At 46.9% G+C, this 15,263-nt stretch overlaps 4 protein-coding genes across 4 annotated transcripts; 2 read left to right on the forward strand and 2 right to left on the reverse strand.

Annotated features, from left to right (window-relative positions):
• Window positions 1–2,853: 2,853 nt before the first annotated feature.
• On the forward strand, window positions 2,854–3,714 carry N7509_007356 (uncharacterized protein; the record flags this gene model as incomplete). The annotated part of the gene is made up of 2 exons (XM_056631993.1): window positions 2,854–3,474; window positions 3,544–3,714. The coding sequence occupies 2 exons, from the start codon at window positions 2,854–2,856 to the stop codon at window positions 3,712–3,714; spliced, it is 792 nt and encodes a 263-aa protein (XP_056487544.1).
• Window positions 3,715–4,553: 839 nt separating this feature from the next.
• Window positions 4,554–6,001, reverse strand: N7509_007357 (F-box protein; the record flags this gene model as incomplete). The annotated part of the gene is made up of 3 exons (XM_056631994.1): window positions 4,554–5,243; window positions 5,323–5,706; window positions 5,768–6,001. 3 exons carry the CDS (start codon window positions 5,999–6,001, stop codon window positions 4,554–4,556), a joined length of 1,308 nt encoding a protein of 435 aa, XP_056487545.1.
• Window positions 6,002–9,576: 3,575 nt separating this feature from the next.
• N7509_007358 (uncharacterized protein) lies at window positions 9,577–10,665 on the reverse strand (the record flags this gene model as incomplete). Its single annotated transcript, XM_056631995.1, has 1 exon — window positions 9,577–10,665. One exon carries the CDS (start codon window positions 10,663–10,665, stop codon window positions 9,577–9,579), a length of 1,089 nt encoding a protein of 362 aa, XP_056487546.1.
• Window positions 10,666–12,868: 2,203 nt separating this feature from the next.
• On the forward strand, window positions 12,869–14,794 carry N7509_007359 (MFS transporter; the record flags this gene model as incomplete). The annotated part of the gene is made up of 2 exons (XM_056631996.1): window positions 12,869–13,237; window positions 13,334–14,794. 2 exons carry the CDS (start codon window positions 12,869–12,871, stop codon window positions 14,792–14,794), a joined length of 1,830 nt encoding a protein of 609 aa, XP_056487547.1.
• Between the last annotated feature and the right edge of the window lie 469 nt (window positions 14,795–15,263).

Below are 15,263 nucleotides of genomic sequence, written 5' to 3' on the forward strand. Positions count from 1 at the left end.
CAGCCCTCCGTATTCTGGACCTGATCATCGACATGAGTCACTGAAAGACGCCGTGGCGCTCTTTGGAAAATAGCCCCTGTACAGTTTTCCTTTCAGTCGGGTGGGTCGAGGGTTGGGTCTCGAGTGTTATCAAGCAAAGGATCTTGACTCCCTTTCGGGGACTGCGATCGATCTTCGTTGTCGAGATTTCGCTAGGTTAACTCTTCTTTATTACGAAAACTTATAAATTACTCCAATATTCTCCTCAAATTCTACTTTCTCATCAGCCTTCAATCATACCATCATCCATTCCACATCATCCGACTTTTCTTCCTGGCTACGCCAGGCTTCCCTTTTTTGATCGGTGCCTTTCACATTTTTCTGCCTTCTTAGCCCCCCACTATAGTCAATTATAGGGTGACAATATATACATCTATATGTGTATACGGCTGACAAGAAGGGATTCAGATTGCAAAGTTCTTTTTGTTTTGTTTTCACCACGACCAATCGCATGATCGGCAGCTCTTCTTCCGCAACGTCCTTGTTGGCGTGTAATAAACCATTGGAGATGACGAACATTGCGCTTCCTGCCTGGTATTTCGATATCGAGGAAGTATGTTCCTTCTCGTAAATATATATACGGCATTAGACAGTGTCTGCTTTTGGTACGATGGTGAATCAATCAATAGCACTTTTCTTCAAGATTCCGGCTTTGCTCTTGTTCGACTGGAAGCACAGGTTATTTTTGTTGTTTTATGTTCCTTTGACTGGGGGTTAAGAGGGTAGAAAAAGATAAGAAGCCCCGGTTCATTTAATTTCTACAGTATTTCCGGAAATCAGTGTCACCCCCTACACTCTTTCATTCTTTCCCGAACCCAAGATGCCAAGATACACTAGACCTAAATTAAGCAAAAAATACAAATAGTAAATTTGCGGTTTTTTACCAATACAGATACTTACAGAATTAAGTTACATACCATCTGCTTTCGTGTGTATGGCAGATACGAGTATTGCTGGAAACCTTCCGTAGCAATGCAAACTATTCAAGCTGGATCTTGCAGACCTGACAACTTGTTGTCATCTTCCCCGTCTACGCAGCGTGTCCGAGTGGCAATCCTAGCGCTTACTCGCAGTCATAGAACCTTTAGCAACCCTACAACCTTACTACAGGGGCCGATCTACCGAACTCGAATTGACAGAAGACCAATGATCCTGCTGATCACCGTACTCAGCCTGCCAGATACATAATCTTCTTACCTCATGCCTGGTGGCAGCCTCTTGTTTCCAGCTAATGTACGATGGCACTATAAATACGCTCCTCGGAAGTACCTACTGATTTGAGGGTATGGCTTACGCTGCTTTCGATAATGATTATACCTACGAACCTCGTCGACCTAATCGACGGTATCGACTCCCTCGTATGTCCCTACACCTGGCCGTGAATGCGCAACTTTGTTTATCTATTGATGAGTTTGCTGATCTTCAACCGAAGCGGTCGATCGTTGCTCTGAGGGAGATACGTGCGTGCCCCTCTTCCGTCGTTCCCTGCATCCACAAAAACATCCCAGAAGCAGAGCAATGGCCGCTTCAACCCTATCCAATACCGTTAGTTGAGTTCTGGATCTCTCCTGGCGTGATAAGTTCTTACACAATAACAATCACCAGACTACCCGCCACATACTGAAGCTCACTCCACGGGGTTGGATAACCCACAGGCGCGTCCCCAAGGGCAAAATCACTCAACAGGATCTCCAAAATCGAGTAAATCCCCACACCAAGTACAATCAGATCCGCAGACCCCCCTAATCCACCCTGGAGCCCGTTTTATACGGTGTCTATAGTCGAGAAGCGTAACAGACTCAACTAGGCTGGTGACAATGGCGCAGGTGCTCTGGTTAAGATGCTTTGCATTAGCTAGGCGCTGCTAGCTGGCTCGGAAACGCTCACTGTGAAAATGGCACCGCTAAAGGTTTTACCCTGGCCGCTATTGGCGTTCTTGTACGTGGTAGCTAATTTAACCAGAAAGCAGAGAGCTGCGATAGCTGTCCCAAGGATGCACAAGCGCAAGGTGAGTTGAAGATTTCCCCAGAACAACGGAAAGCGATCTGTTGTTCTAGGCGCCATCAGTAGACCGTTGGTCCTCAGATGCTGATATTTCAAGGTACTTAAGTATGGAAGACTTGCGGTAGAGTTGGAGGAGGTAGTGACAGAAAGAGTTCATAACGGGGGGTGGGCTTTCGATCCAGCAGTCAAACCGTGTTGTAACATTCACCGTGCAAAGCCATCGGATTAGCGTGGCTGGCATTCGCCTAACATAAAGCGCGCCGAGATGGCCAATCAGACCGCCTTTTTGGAACGCCTGATTATATTTATAGCACTAGGGAATTAGTACTCCGTAGGCAGTGTTTAATCACAACCTACGGCCATAAAATAATGACATGCACCCCCCCCCCACAATGATACTCGTTCTTTCTTCAATCAATAAACGTCTTGATCCAAAATTAGTTCCGCCTGATCTCGCCTGTTGCCTATTCGTTGGAGAGTATAACTGGCTTGTACTATCTCAGCTTGCTCCGATAGTCTGGGCCCAAAACCCGTCCCATACGCATGGTCGGGCGAATTCAGGGTCCGGTCGACATAGGAGGGTGGGTCGCGCAGCATAGACCCACCTAGTACATCCTCGGCTTTCATAGGCTCCGAAGATGTCTTACTTGGTGGGACTGGCCAAAAAGTGGGGTTGGCAATTGAATTGACTCATCACTTCAAGCGATTTTGCGCAACTCGCTAAAGATCTTGTTCATCTCTGAATGCTTCAACTTTATTCTTTCTGAAACCGGGACTCCTATATATTACCCACACAGACAATACTTATCGATGACGGCGACTTATCATGTACTTTCCACGCCACAACTCCTTCGCGAAATCTTCTCCTGGATTGATAAGGATGATGGTTTTAGTTGTGAAGTAGGGAATGACGCAGAGGACGCTTTTCTTGATAGCATCGTCTGGGACGGGCTTAGCTCTCTTAGTGAGATTGACTGGAGTAACTGTCCTAGGACCTATTATTACTACAAGAAGGGTGTCTTGCTCCGATGTAGCCTTGTCAATACACTTTGGTGGTGTGAGGCTATACGGTTTATCTGGAGGCGCCTGGGTGGTCCTGGCCACGGGAACGCAGATGATCTCCTTGGCTGTTTTGCAGGATTTCGTGATCCTTGTCGCAAGCAATTTCACGCAAACTTGGTCACACGAGCCGATCTGTTCATTATTAACGAAGATAATGCAGATATCTACGACTCTCTAATTCAAGGAGTTAATTTTCCAAACCTTCAGCGATTGCGCTTGTACTGCCCAAAAGGACGCGATTATATTCCACAGCTACAATGTCCATCCCTAAAGATATTGAAGATCAATCCTCAGTACGAAAGTGAATTCGGCGTACCTGAATATGGGTTGAGCCAAGAACAGTGGGATAAAGTTTTATGTCGGATATCCGTGAGTTGAGTTTACAATTTCGCAATCGGTGTAATTTGCTAATTGGGATATGGTGACACCATTATGTAGGCGCTTTTTCCAGCCCTTCGAACCGTCAAATTCTTAGATTATGTGCGGGTTTGGCTGGGGCGCTGGCGCACTTTAAGAAAAACTTGCCGTGCTTGGAAGCTTTTGATGAAAACTTTGTTGTGGAAAGCACAGAAACTGAATAATAGTGATATCAAATATTGCACCCCTTAAAATTGATATGTGTCTTGCATTTTACAATTATTTTGCCACATTGTTGAGCGTTGAGCAGGATCTGGACTGTCTCAGTACTTCCTTTCTATGTAGCAGCCTGTAGTGTGTTGCCGTATGACCACCCGAGCCATTGACATCGGCCTGAGCGTCAAGGAGGATCTTGACTGTCTCGGTACTTCCTCTCCACACAGTAGCCTATATTACATTATTGTACTCACCACCTTAGTCATTGACATTCACTCTAGCCCCGAGCAATATATCAACAATTATATTATAACCTCCTATTAAAGCTTTTTGTAGAGTAGCCCTACTTTGTGTCTCAAGTCGTCTTTTGCCCCGCTCTCAGGTGACCGCCGGGTGCTAAACGTTGCTAGGTTGGGAGCCATGGTTCGTTGCACCGCTCAGTGTGGGGATTGGAAGTTGACGTCGGGCCTCAGGCTGCAACTTCTCGTCTTACAGGTAATAAACAATTTCCCCGCCAATACGATAATCCGGTAATTTACGGTATGGTCCAAAAACAAATGAGGCTGATATAGCTTGTCCGAAAGTAGCTTAGTGTATCTTGGCATTTAGGGTCTGGGGAACCATGAAAGAGTATGGGGGGTGACACCGATTTCCGGAAATACTGTAACTCGCTTTTTTTCTTCTCTTTTTTATTTTACAGGAACCTTGGGAACAGTTGGAGAGCGGAGAGCGGATCAGATAGTACTCGGGCTTTCTATCTTTATCTGCTTTCTTAGCCCCCGTTATAGTCAACTTGGGGGCAGCATTATACAGCTTTTTTACCCAAGTGATTGCAATCCATAGATAGTACTGTATCACTCTGCAGATCTGTATCTCTAAACAAAATTCACTATACGATATCCAGAGTATCCATTCGAATAACTTTCCTGGACCGATTGCCCAAGCTTTGCCAATAGTTTCCGCAGTGCCGCGCGATCCTCATCGTCACATTCCGGTGACGGTCTCCACGCATTCTCAAGGTTTGCAAGATTTTTGGGATTCTCACCTTCCATGTAAGGCGAAGGGCCATATCCATCATAGCAGCACATGTACCGATTGTAATACAGCCCGACCTTGATACCCCTCTCCTGCTCAAATGGAATATCCGGGTACCAATTACTACAGCCGATTCGAAAGTGTCGAAGTTTTGGCAGTTTCTCTGCAAATAGATCAAAAATATCGTGCCATCGCTTCTCGAATGAACCATACAAAGTCTTATCGCCCTCGCGGCGCACCAAGGTGTCCCTAGGTATAGCACAGGCGTCCACATTCTCTTCCATCATACCAAAGTCGTAGAGGACGGCGCAGTCATCGAAGTAGATTTCCTCGAGGGTGTCGCCATGCTTCAGAATCCAGTCGATTTGGCCCTCATGGAAGAAACAGAAGTTTCCTAGTGATAGCGTCTTCAGGCGTGGAAAGAACAGACTGGAGAGGTCCAGGTGAGGGTAAAAGCCCGAGTATTCACGCGAGCAGAGCGAGAGATGTTGGAGAGACGGCGCAGCGGGACTCAGCCATGTGCTGGGCAACTCCTTGAAAAACTTGCGGATTTCCGGAGACTGATATGTTTAGAAAAAGCATCTCGATGGAGGATGGGGTGGGTTATACCTCGAGATCATGCTCAGGAGCAGCTTCATTTGTCTCGCTGGTAATGCTTAGGCGAAGGGACAGTAGGCCTGACAGGACCTTTCCCATTTTCGCAAGTGTTTGCGGATCTTTGGGGTTATCCGTTTGCAGGTTGCGAATACCAAGGTCTTGGATTGGGTGCCGTAAGGATTCGAGAAGAGAGAAGAGCTTATGCATTGCTTGGAAGCGAAATTGAGGCGTCTGGGGGAAGTCCGTTGAAAAGAGGTAATCACGAGTCGTTCTGTCTGAAGTAAACCCCTTATCGAAGCACAGAACAGCGGCGTTCAGCCGAGGCAATTCTTTCACTTGCGGAACAAGATTGTCCCAGCCTTGGGGCCATTTTTGCTCTTCTTCATCATCGTAATTCTGTGCGCATTAGTTGTTGCTTGGAGGTGGATTAAGATAATCGTACAAGACTCTCGTCCACGGTGTCTATGTAGATCTTTCGCGGAATCTGACGTAGACTGGGATTGTTCAAGATCTCTTGTAACCTGTTTTGGCTTGTCTCGCCGGGCTTCAGGTGCACAGTCCTGTAGAGCTGATCGGTGGCCAGCTGTGATATGAAACGGCAGGATTGTCGCAGCGACTTTAATGATGAACGATTCACATAAGAAAATGTGCGAGCGAGCAGCTCGCTGGGCAGATTGAGAAGGCGTGACATCTAGGCGTAGTCACAGGTAGAATTGGCAAATTGATGAGTCGAAAGGGGACATGTTTCGCTTAGCCTTAGGCTTCCATCGAGTAATGGTAGGTGGATACCCCTATTCCCTAATCGAACCACCCAATTCCTAATTGGGAATCGTCTAGTATGACCGATACAAGGATGCTATGTATTGTTACCATATCGCTGTTTTAGAGATGTTACCTTCGGTCGTCAGGTATTAATGGTGTAGCAGTGGTGGTAGAATACGCAAAGTATTGACAGTATCATTTTCTCCTGCTTACCATATAACTTTGTATAACGAGCAGGTGTAACGAACTGGTGTTGTTACCATTCGTGGATGCCTTACTCCTGTGGCATCTACTTAGGCATCCACTGCCTACATGTATCTAGTTCATCTCAGCTTCCTTCTTCTTTTCCTCAGGCTATTACTTTCGTCGAACCTGTACTGTTTCATTGCTTCGTATACTACGCTGTACGTTGATCTGTGAGCATCTGAGCATCCTCACAGCAGGAGAAGGTTGAACTATCAAATTATTTTATATTCTTTCATCTGCGTGCAAATTTTCTTTGGCGAAGTGGTAGTATTTTATCCAAAAAGCAGCCCGATCAGGCAGAAAATAAAGCTATTCGTGACTCTACGGTCGCATGGTGACTGCTATCTTGGCCACAAATACCACAACTACACATCGCTATTATACTAAATCGTTTAATCTACAATAAAAATAAAATCAGCGTATAGTTCCTATTTCAGACTAGCTCTGATAGCCTCTATACCCATATAATTATAACTGTAGCCGACCTGCGACTGTATACAACGTGCGACTGTATACAACATGCGAGTTGCGTTCCTTCTCGGGTGGCGTATGTATGGCATAGAGGAGAAACATCCAAGATGATCATTTCGAAAGATTTTGTTGTGCTTTTTGACTGGGGGTTAAGAGGGTAGAAAAAAGATGGAAGGCCTAATAATTAACCTTGAAGACGTTGCTCTTATGATATTCGTATCCGAACTCTCTCTGGCATACAGGGAGGATCAAAATTAGTTTCACCACCTACTCGTACACACAGAAAATATTCCTCAACCCCTCTTTTGAAACTTCGCTATACCTATCACGGTTAGCCTATACCCCAGCTCTTCTTGGTAGAAATTCAGGACAGGTACGAATGACAATGTAGTAATGGCGTGGGTAGAAATAACGCCGATTGCTGTCTCTTGGACGTGATCGATCATATCCCGGAATTATTTGAGAAGAAAAGTGAACCTTGGCGATGTCACACTCTTGGTGGCCCATTTGCATCTGACGGTCACCTCCTGTTGCAGGGTTCGTAACATATGAGCGACACCTCAACACCCTGGTGCGTACTACTGCCTAGGTACCTAGGCAACGGGTTTGCCACGGAATCCATCAAACGCGCCTGATATTAAGCTCTGGTTGGTAGACATCCTTGCATTTCCCGGGCCAAAATCCAAGACGCAATCACATCCAACTTTTCTAAACCCATCTTTTCTAAACCCAACTTTTCTAAACCCAACTTTTCTAAACCCAACTTTTCTAAACCCAACTTTTCTAAACCCAACTTTTCTAAACCCAACTTTTCTAAACCCAACTTTTCTCAAGCCAACTTTTCTAAACCCAACTTTTCTCAAGCCAACTTCTCTAAAGCCAACTTCTCTAAAGCCAACTTCTCTAAACCTTGCTTCTCTGAAGTAAGGCAGAGCAAGATACCTTGATTAAGAAATCGTTCTTTTTAGATACAATAGCCTGGAAAAATGTGCGGTTGGGAAGTCGGCGAAACAAGCTTGTGCCTGCTTTGCGATTGGGACTGATATTTAGAGCCCTACTCTAGGGCAGCGCTGCCTACCCTTGAACGCTAGGCTTTCTGTGTTCGGCAATATCATGTCGCTTTTAAGGTAAAACGGCCTGACAGCCCGTAGGAACTCGATCCCCTGAAGGCTCACCCATGTAAGGGATTTGGCTGTGGAGAATATCTTGATACGACGCTGATTGATGTTATTCCTTGGTGACAGACCCCGAGGAGATTGACAGGCTGCTGGAGGGTACTATCAAGTTCATTTGTCCCCACTGGGAAATGGTCTACCCAGCTCCCCACCAGGGCAAATCCTATTATTTTATTGGGTAAGAAGCTCTTTTTTCCCCACTGGGAAATGGTTTACCTACTGGGCCACCGAGGCAGATCCTATTTGTCTATAGAGATCCTTTTGGAAGATACATATGTAGCTTTTAACGCCTTTATCGAGTCTAACCACCCACGGGGTAGATCCTCAATTATTATCACCAAGGAGCAGCCTTAACAATATCTTATAAGTATCTTGCTTGCGTACAGAAAGATGATATCCCACACAAATTTCAAAATCTTCCTTCTGCGAGGCCCCATCCTTATAATATACCATCTCCACCATGGACTTTCTGGCAAACAATAGATGTTCGGACGAGTCAAATACCCAGACTCGATTACACTTGCAGCCGCAGAGTCCCTCATCGTACATGCGAAATGCATGTAGCAGAACTTGCAGCAACACTTGGTCTTACTCAACCCCAGAGGCTACACTTGATGGCCTAGATCCCTTCTTAGGAGAACAGACATTCGATTTTTTGTTTACGCACAATCCGCTTTTCGACTCCAATATGATGGCAACGAGTCACAATGTTCAATCACAAAGCTTTGACCATACCGCGGGACTAGGTCTTTCGGTTAGCGAAATGGCATCTGTTCCTGAAAACTTTCTAGAGACCAAGCATGTACCAAGCTCACACTCTAGCCCTCGAAGGACATGCTAACAACGCTTCAATATAGGGCCAGGTTCGCCCCTCTAGTATGTCCTTGGGCTGGATGTATGGCCGCTCCATTTTCCAAAAAAGGAAGCCTCAATCGCCACATCCAGACGCAGCACGAGGCCCCTAACTCCTTCAAGTGCCCATATCTTGGATGTGGCCGAACTTTCAGTCGCAAGGATGGCTTAAACTCGCATCGACGATCTGTTCACAAGGATGTACTATGAGTTTTCGCACAATGATATCAGCAATGATGACCTGGATGATCCGGAGGACGCAAAATACGTGGGCGATAATTCCGTTTCGTCCCCCGATTTAAAGAGCAAGATAGGCCGAGGTACCCCTGCGCCTACCCGGCCCTGTTGAGGCTGAGTAGTTGATGGAGAGAAGTAGAATTCTGGCCAGATGACCACTATCCGGTGGATTCCCTAAGTTTGCCTTGCTTGCGGAACCAACATTCTAGAAGCTTTTGAGACCACCCTGTTACGGATAAGATTTTACATTGCCATTTACACCTGTACTGAGTTACTGCAAAGAAAGGGGCTCGAGCGTAAATTAACCGTAATAGGCAGAGCGAAGCTTTAGAGCAGGGTTCATGAAAGAATCTACGTGTGCGCCTGGTGAAACTGATTTCGATCCTCCCTGTATGCAGATGATTTAAAGGGAAGTCTCCACACTTAATGTAATATATTTATCATGTAGTTAGGCATGGTACATTTGATAATCAAATAAATACACCATGAATTCCGCTAAAACATACATCAAAAATAAACGTTCTCAGCACCCAGGCTCTACCTCCCACGACCCCTCGACCATGTAATACCAAATCTCGCGAACACCCTCTGGATCCTCACCGAGATGTAAAACAGGGGGTTGCCACCTCTCCCTAAAATAATCGAGATGAGGACCCTCCCATCGCGACTTCCGCACCGCAGAACTATCGGCAACAAGATATCGCAACGTGCCCTTCTCGTCTTCACTCTTACAAGAAATTCGATTCATCATCAAGCGATCCATAATCCGTTCGAGCTCACTCGAGAAAACCTCCAAATGCTCTAAACGAATTGTCAGACGTTGGAGCGAAGCAGGCCAATCCAGCTGGAATATATTCTCCTCGCTTTCGGAGTCGAGCGCTGGTTCAAACCCGTACATCCACGTAGACCAACCGAGGAAAGGAACCGTGATAGTTACATGTCGCGGTCGACAGCGATATAAAGCATCCTCGGAAGACAAATAGTCTAGATGGAGATGCGTCGAGCAGAAGAGATTATACAAAGATCCGTAGAAATGAAATTTGCGCATATGGGGGATATGTGCTTCGGTCAAACCCGATACCGCCCGATGGGATGGGATGAATTGGGAGCGCTTTGTGCGTTGGTCTTCAGGGCTTGGGACCTCGCCCCAGAAAATGTGGGTTGCGTTTTGAAGCGGGATGAAGCGTGCCTCGAAGAATATGCGACGACAGGTGTAAAGAAGAGCGGTGTTGATGCACTTTGGTCCTGTGCATTCGGGGCGGTAAAATGGTGTCGTAGGGGCGTATGCGTTGGTTTGGGATTCATATTGTTCGAAAACGTATTTGTAGATTTGCGTTCTTATTTCTGCTGGCAATTTGAAGATGGAACTGGCGACCTGGGAATCGCAATCATCATCTGCGATCCGTGAGAGTGGATCGGGATTTGTCGTAGTCTGATCTTCAGATATAGGGGTCGTCAGAATAATTGGTAACTGCTGTAAGTTGATTACTTGATCCAGTTGTTGGACGCAATTTTTATTCCGGGCTTGAGGCGGGCTCAAAGCCTTCTGTTCCCTTAAACGAGTTGCACGTGCAATAAGGCTTTCTTTTGCGGGAGCTCGAGTCCTTGCCATCAGATCGAGATGAGACAATCCCAGTTATCTGTGCGATATAAAATTGGTCTCTACTAGAAATTGAAACTGTAGATAGCTGATCTTTGCGGTATCCCCCTGAAGGTGAGTTATTTCAGGGGTGGTTGTTTGACGATTGCTGTGGGGAAAATACGAGCAACCTTCCCGTGACCACAACCCCAAAGAGGACTTCATTTGGCGAGGTGATCAAAAACCGTTGTCCAGAGAATTTTTCAGGCACAAGCAGAAAATAAACCAATTGATTGTCTAAACTAAGGAGAAATAATGGTGTTGTTGTCTACTGGTGCATGGGAGCGGCATGGTGAGTCGTAATTCTCGACCTCAATTTCAAAATATATAACTTCAAAAAAGACAGTCCACCGGGGTAGTGGAAAGTCATCGATCCCTAGAACAGAACTTGTTTTCCAAAGTTCCCACTTGGGCAAAGCACAGTTTGGTGATTACCATCAAATGCTTTGATTTCTCTACCCAAGACCGAGGGTAGTTATGCTACCGGCGAGTAACAATAATAGTGTATACTTCGACGATGTGGGGTGATCAATAGAAAAGGGAAGACCCTTACGGCCAAAGGCCAAGAAATGAGTAACTCGTCAGCAATACGAGATCCAATGGCGATTACGTACAATCTCGCAAGGCTCGCATCGGGAATAAGATGACTCACTCGGCATGCCGGTCAGCATGATTTGCATAGAGCATAATCCTTCATATTGTACGGACTTCAGTCTAAAGTCCCCAGGGCTGATCATCCGCTGTGTGCAACATGGCCCACTTGAAAGAATGAACGGAATTTAAATCCTTGAACTCCATCGGGGTTCGGAATCCCCAGCCAAAATTTTCCGGTCTGGTCCAGTCGGGTTGCAAGGCGCATAGGGGAAGCAAGCTAGAGCGCGGACTCCCGAGTCCACATGGCGGCTGATGCCAACTGATAACGGGTGTGGCCCACGCACTGAGATCTACAAAGCTCTCGGAAATATTGAATCTTAAAATGGAGTTCATTGTAGATAGTATCGAGCTGGACTTCGAGATACTTTCATCCATTGGGTGTGCTATGGTACTATTTTCGTGCTCTGAATTTCTAGATTACAAACCAGATAATTTATTCTGGATGCCCGAATCCCGTGCATAGGGTTACTTTGAAGCCGTATACTGAATGCAATGAAATAAAGGATTGATAATCAGGATCGGGGCACTGAGCATATCGAACACAATCACCAGATCGTGTGCAAGATTCTGATTCATCCGAGAATGCCAAGCCCGTGTTTCAGGATGTCTAACCAATCAGAGGCGTGCCGAGTACCCGGTGACACAATTCAACGTGGCCTTATGCCCTGCATAATCAATCACGTGGTTCCCGTTCGCGTCATGCCGCCCGGGGATTTTCCGCGTTTTGATCGCTCTGAGTTTCCTATGAAAAAGGTGGCTGATTTCATGCAGTAACACTGGTGGAAGGCAAAGATGCCCTTGCAAAATAATTCGAGATGATGGGCTGCTTCAATGAATCTTCGAAGCCTGTAAGCCCAGCGTGATCCGGTAGCTCTATATCCCGATAGGTATCCATATGGCGAGATGTCACGGCGTACTCCGTATGGGTCCTGGGCCGACTGGAGCCCCGGTTCGGACCCAGTGGCCTAATTCATGTCTGGATCCCAGTTTCCATCGGTGGAGCCTGATTTTAAGCCCGCTTTTTCTTCATTGCTGGGCAGTTATCCCCATAATGCATGGCTTTTATGTATGATTATTTATCACCGGCCTACCTCCGGGGGAGGTTTCCAGGAACCAACCAGAAAAAAAAAAGCCACCGAAAAAAAAAGAAACGCTCCACCCTATAGCTGTAGCTTTATTAAAGGGGAGATCCCAGCCAGATTAACTGGTTTGATCTTATTTCTCCTCTGAAAGATAATATAATCATAATCATCGCCACAGCGCACTTACTCCCGCTGCTTAATCACCTTCGCCTATCTGAACCCGGCAATACGAAGTATACGCATTACTATTATATCACCTATCCCCGCAAACGGTGCATAACTTCGGAATCTCTTCCAAGTTTATTTTCTCAAAAACACCCCGCTCCCCACCAAAATCCGCACTCGTCTTTTCTCCATTATTATTTCCCTATAATAATAGACAAAAGTCGCGCGCCTTCGCATCGAAAACATCCCCTCACACCCGCCAAATTTTGCCCACCATGGCGGACGACGACAAACACCATGTATCTGAGAAGATCGAATCTTCTCTTCCCACCAAAATTTCCTACTTCCGTCTCGTTTCCGACCAGGGTGTTATCACTCAGCAGATTATGGATCACCCGTACCCGGGCTCAGGCACAGAAGATGATCCATATGCTGTTACATGGATTCCTGAAGACCCCCGCAACCCTATGAATTTCTCCGAGTTCAGGAAATGGTCTTTGACTGCAATTGTCGCTATTGCCACATTGGCTGTCGCATTGGTTTCATCTGCCTACACTGGCGGTGTTGCAGAGATTGAAGCGGAGTTTGGTATCGGCAGTGAACTTGCGACTCTCGGTGTCTCGCTCTTTGTTCTGGGTTTTGCTGTGAGTACCTCCCTTCAGATTCCCATGGCTAGCTTGCAGACGGGCTGGTGGCTAGAATGCGTATATTGAGAACTGTTTACTGACAATCATCTCTAGATCGGTCCCTTGCTCTGGGCTCCCCTCTCCGAACTGTTCGGCCGTCAAATCCTCTTTGTCACCACATACGCTGCCCTGACCGCATTCAACGCTGGCTGTGCCGGTTCCAAGAACGCCTGGACCCTTATCATTCTTCGCTTTTTCGCCGGTGCCTTTGGATCTTCCCCTCTGACCAACGCCGGTGGTGTTATTGCCGATATGTTCCATGCTAAGCAGAGAGGTATCGCCATGAGTCTCTTCGCTGCTGCGCCTTTCCTGGGACCTGTACTGGGACCTATTATCGGTGGTTTCTTGGGTATGAATGCTGGCTGGAAGTGGGTGATGGGATTCCTCGCTGCTTTCTCCGGTGCTGTCTGGATTATGGGTAGTCTGCTGGTTCCTGAGACCTATGCGCCTGTCCTGCTTCGCCAACGCGCAGCCAAGTTGTCGAAGATTACTGGCAAGTTTTATCTGAGCAAGATCGATATCGACCAGGGCAAGGTCTCTCTTAAGGACTCTTTCAAGATTGCCTTGTCCCGCCCTTGGATTCTGTTGTTCCGCGAGCCTATTGTGTTCCTCCTGTCGCTGTACATGGCAATCATTTATGGAACCCTCTATATGATGTTTGCTGCGTTCCCGATCGTTTTCCAAGTCGGCCGTGGCTGGAACCAGGGTATTGGTGGTCTGGCCTTCCTTGGTATCATGGTTGGTATGCTCATGGCGGTGGTTTATACCCTGTGGGACAACAAGCGCTATGTCAAGACTCAAGACAAGCACGACGGCTTCGCACCCCCCGAAGCCCGCTTGCCGCCTACAATGATCGCCTCCATCGCCGTCCCAATCGGTCTCTTCTGGTTCGCATGGACCAACTACCCGTCCATCCACTTCATGGCCAGTATCGCAGCCGGCGTCCCCTTCGGTTTCGGCATGGTCCTTGTCTTCTTGGGTATCATGAACTACCTGATTGACGCCTACACGATCTTCGCCGCCTCAGTCCTAGCAGCCAACAGTATCATCCGTTCCCTATTCGGTGCCGCATTCCCTCTATTCACCTCATACATGTACAAAAACCTCGGAATTCACTGGGCCTCCTCGATCCCGGCCTTCCTGGCCCTCGCCTGTTTGCCCTTCCCCTTCCTGTTCTACAAGTACGGTGCTGCCATCCGCAAGCGCTGCAAGTTCGCCGCCCAATCCGACGCCTTCATGCGCAAGATCCAGGAACAAGCCACAGCCAGCCCCACCGAAGAAGAAGAAGAGGAGACTAAGTTCGATCGAACTGAAGCCCCACGTCCCGTCGAGTCCCTGTCTAGCGAATCGTCCTCCCACCTCGACGAGGAGCTTCCCTCTACTCAACGCACTCGCAGCCGCGCTCACTCCGTGGCATCAACCCGTACTGCGGGCTCGCTGCATCGCGTACCGACTTATGAAGGAAACCCTTACGATGTTGACCGTGTCAATACCCGAGAGTCCTTCAAGCAATAAGCGGTGCTGCTACTTATTTCCCCCCTTAATCACTACATACTTATCCGTGCCCTGATAATCTTATTACATACCCCCTCCCCTTCAACTGCACAAAAAAAAGCACGCCTTTATTTACTGGCATGACAGCTATTTGGTTTTTTTTTTCTGTTTTTATACCCTCATGTTTCCCAGGTTGGGAACGAGCTTATGTGTTTACGGGTCTCATTATTTGCATATGGATACGGAGTCGAGTCGAGTCGATGTTGAACATAGCTCGGATAATTGAATTATTATTAGATTTCAACTTTCAAAGTCCTGACGTATGCTCATTGTATGAAAATGCTTTAAAGTCATTCCATAATACAGGCCAAGTGGGGAGGACTGTAGATACAGGCTGGCTACAAGTAAATAAATTTACGGTGACTTGAGAAACCCTCGCTTGACTTCAAGAAATGTATTGTAGCTAACCGATTAACACGCAAAGCCCGAA

This window comes from Penicillium cosmopolitanum (assembly GCF_028827165.1).
Source record: "Penicillium cosmopolitanum strain IBT 29677 chromosome Unknown utg000008l:1.0-4398992.0:1.0-4402845.0, whole genome shotgun sequence".
Lineage (NCBI taxonomy): Eukaryota > Fungi > Ascomycota > Eurotiomycetes > Eurotiales > Aspergillaceae > Penicillium > Penicillium cosmopolitanum.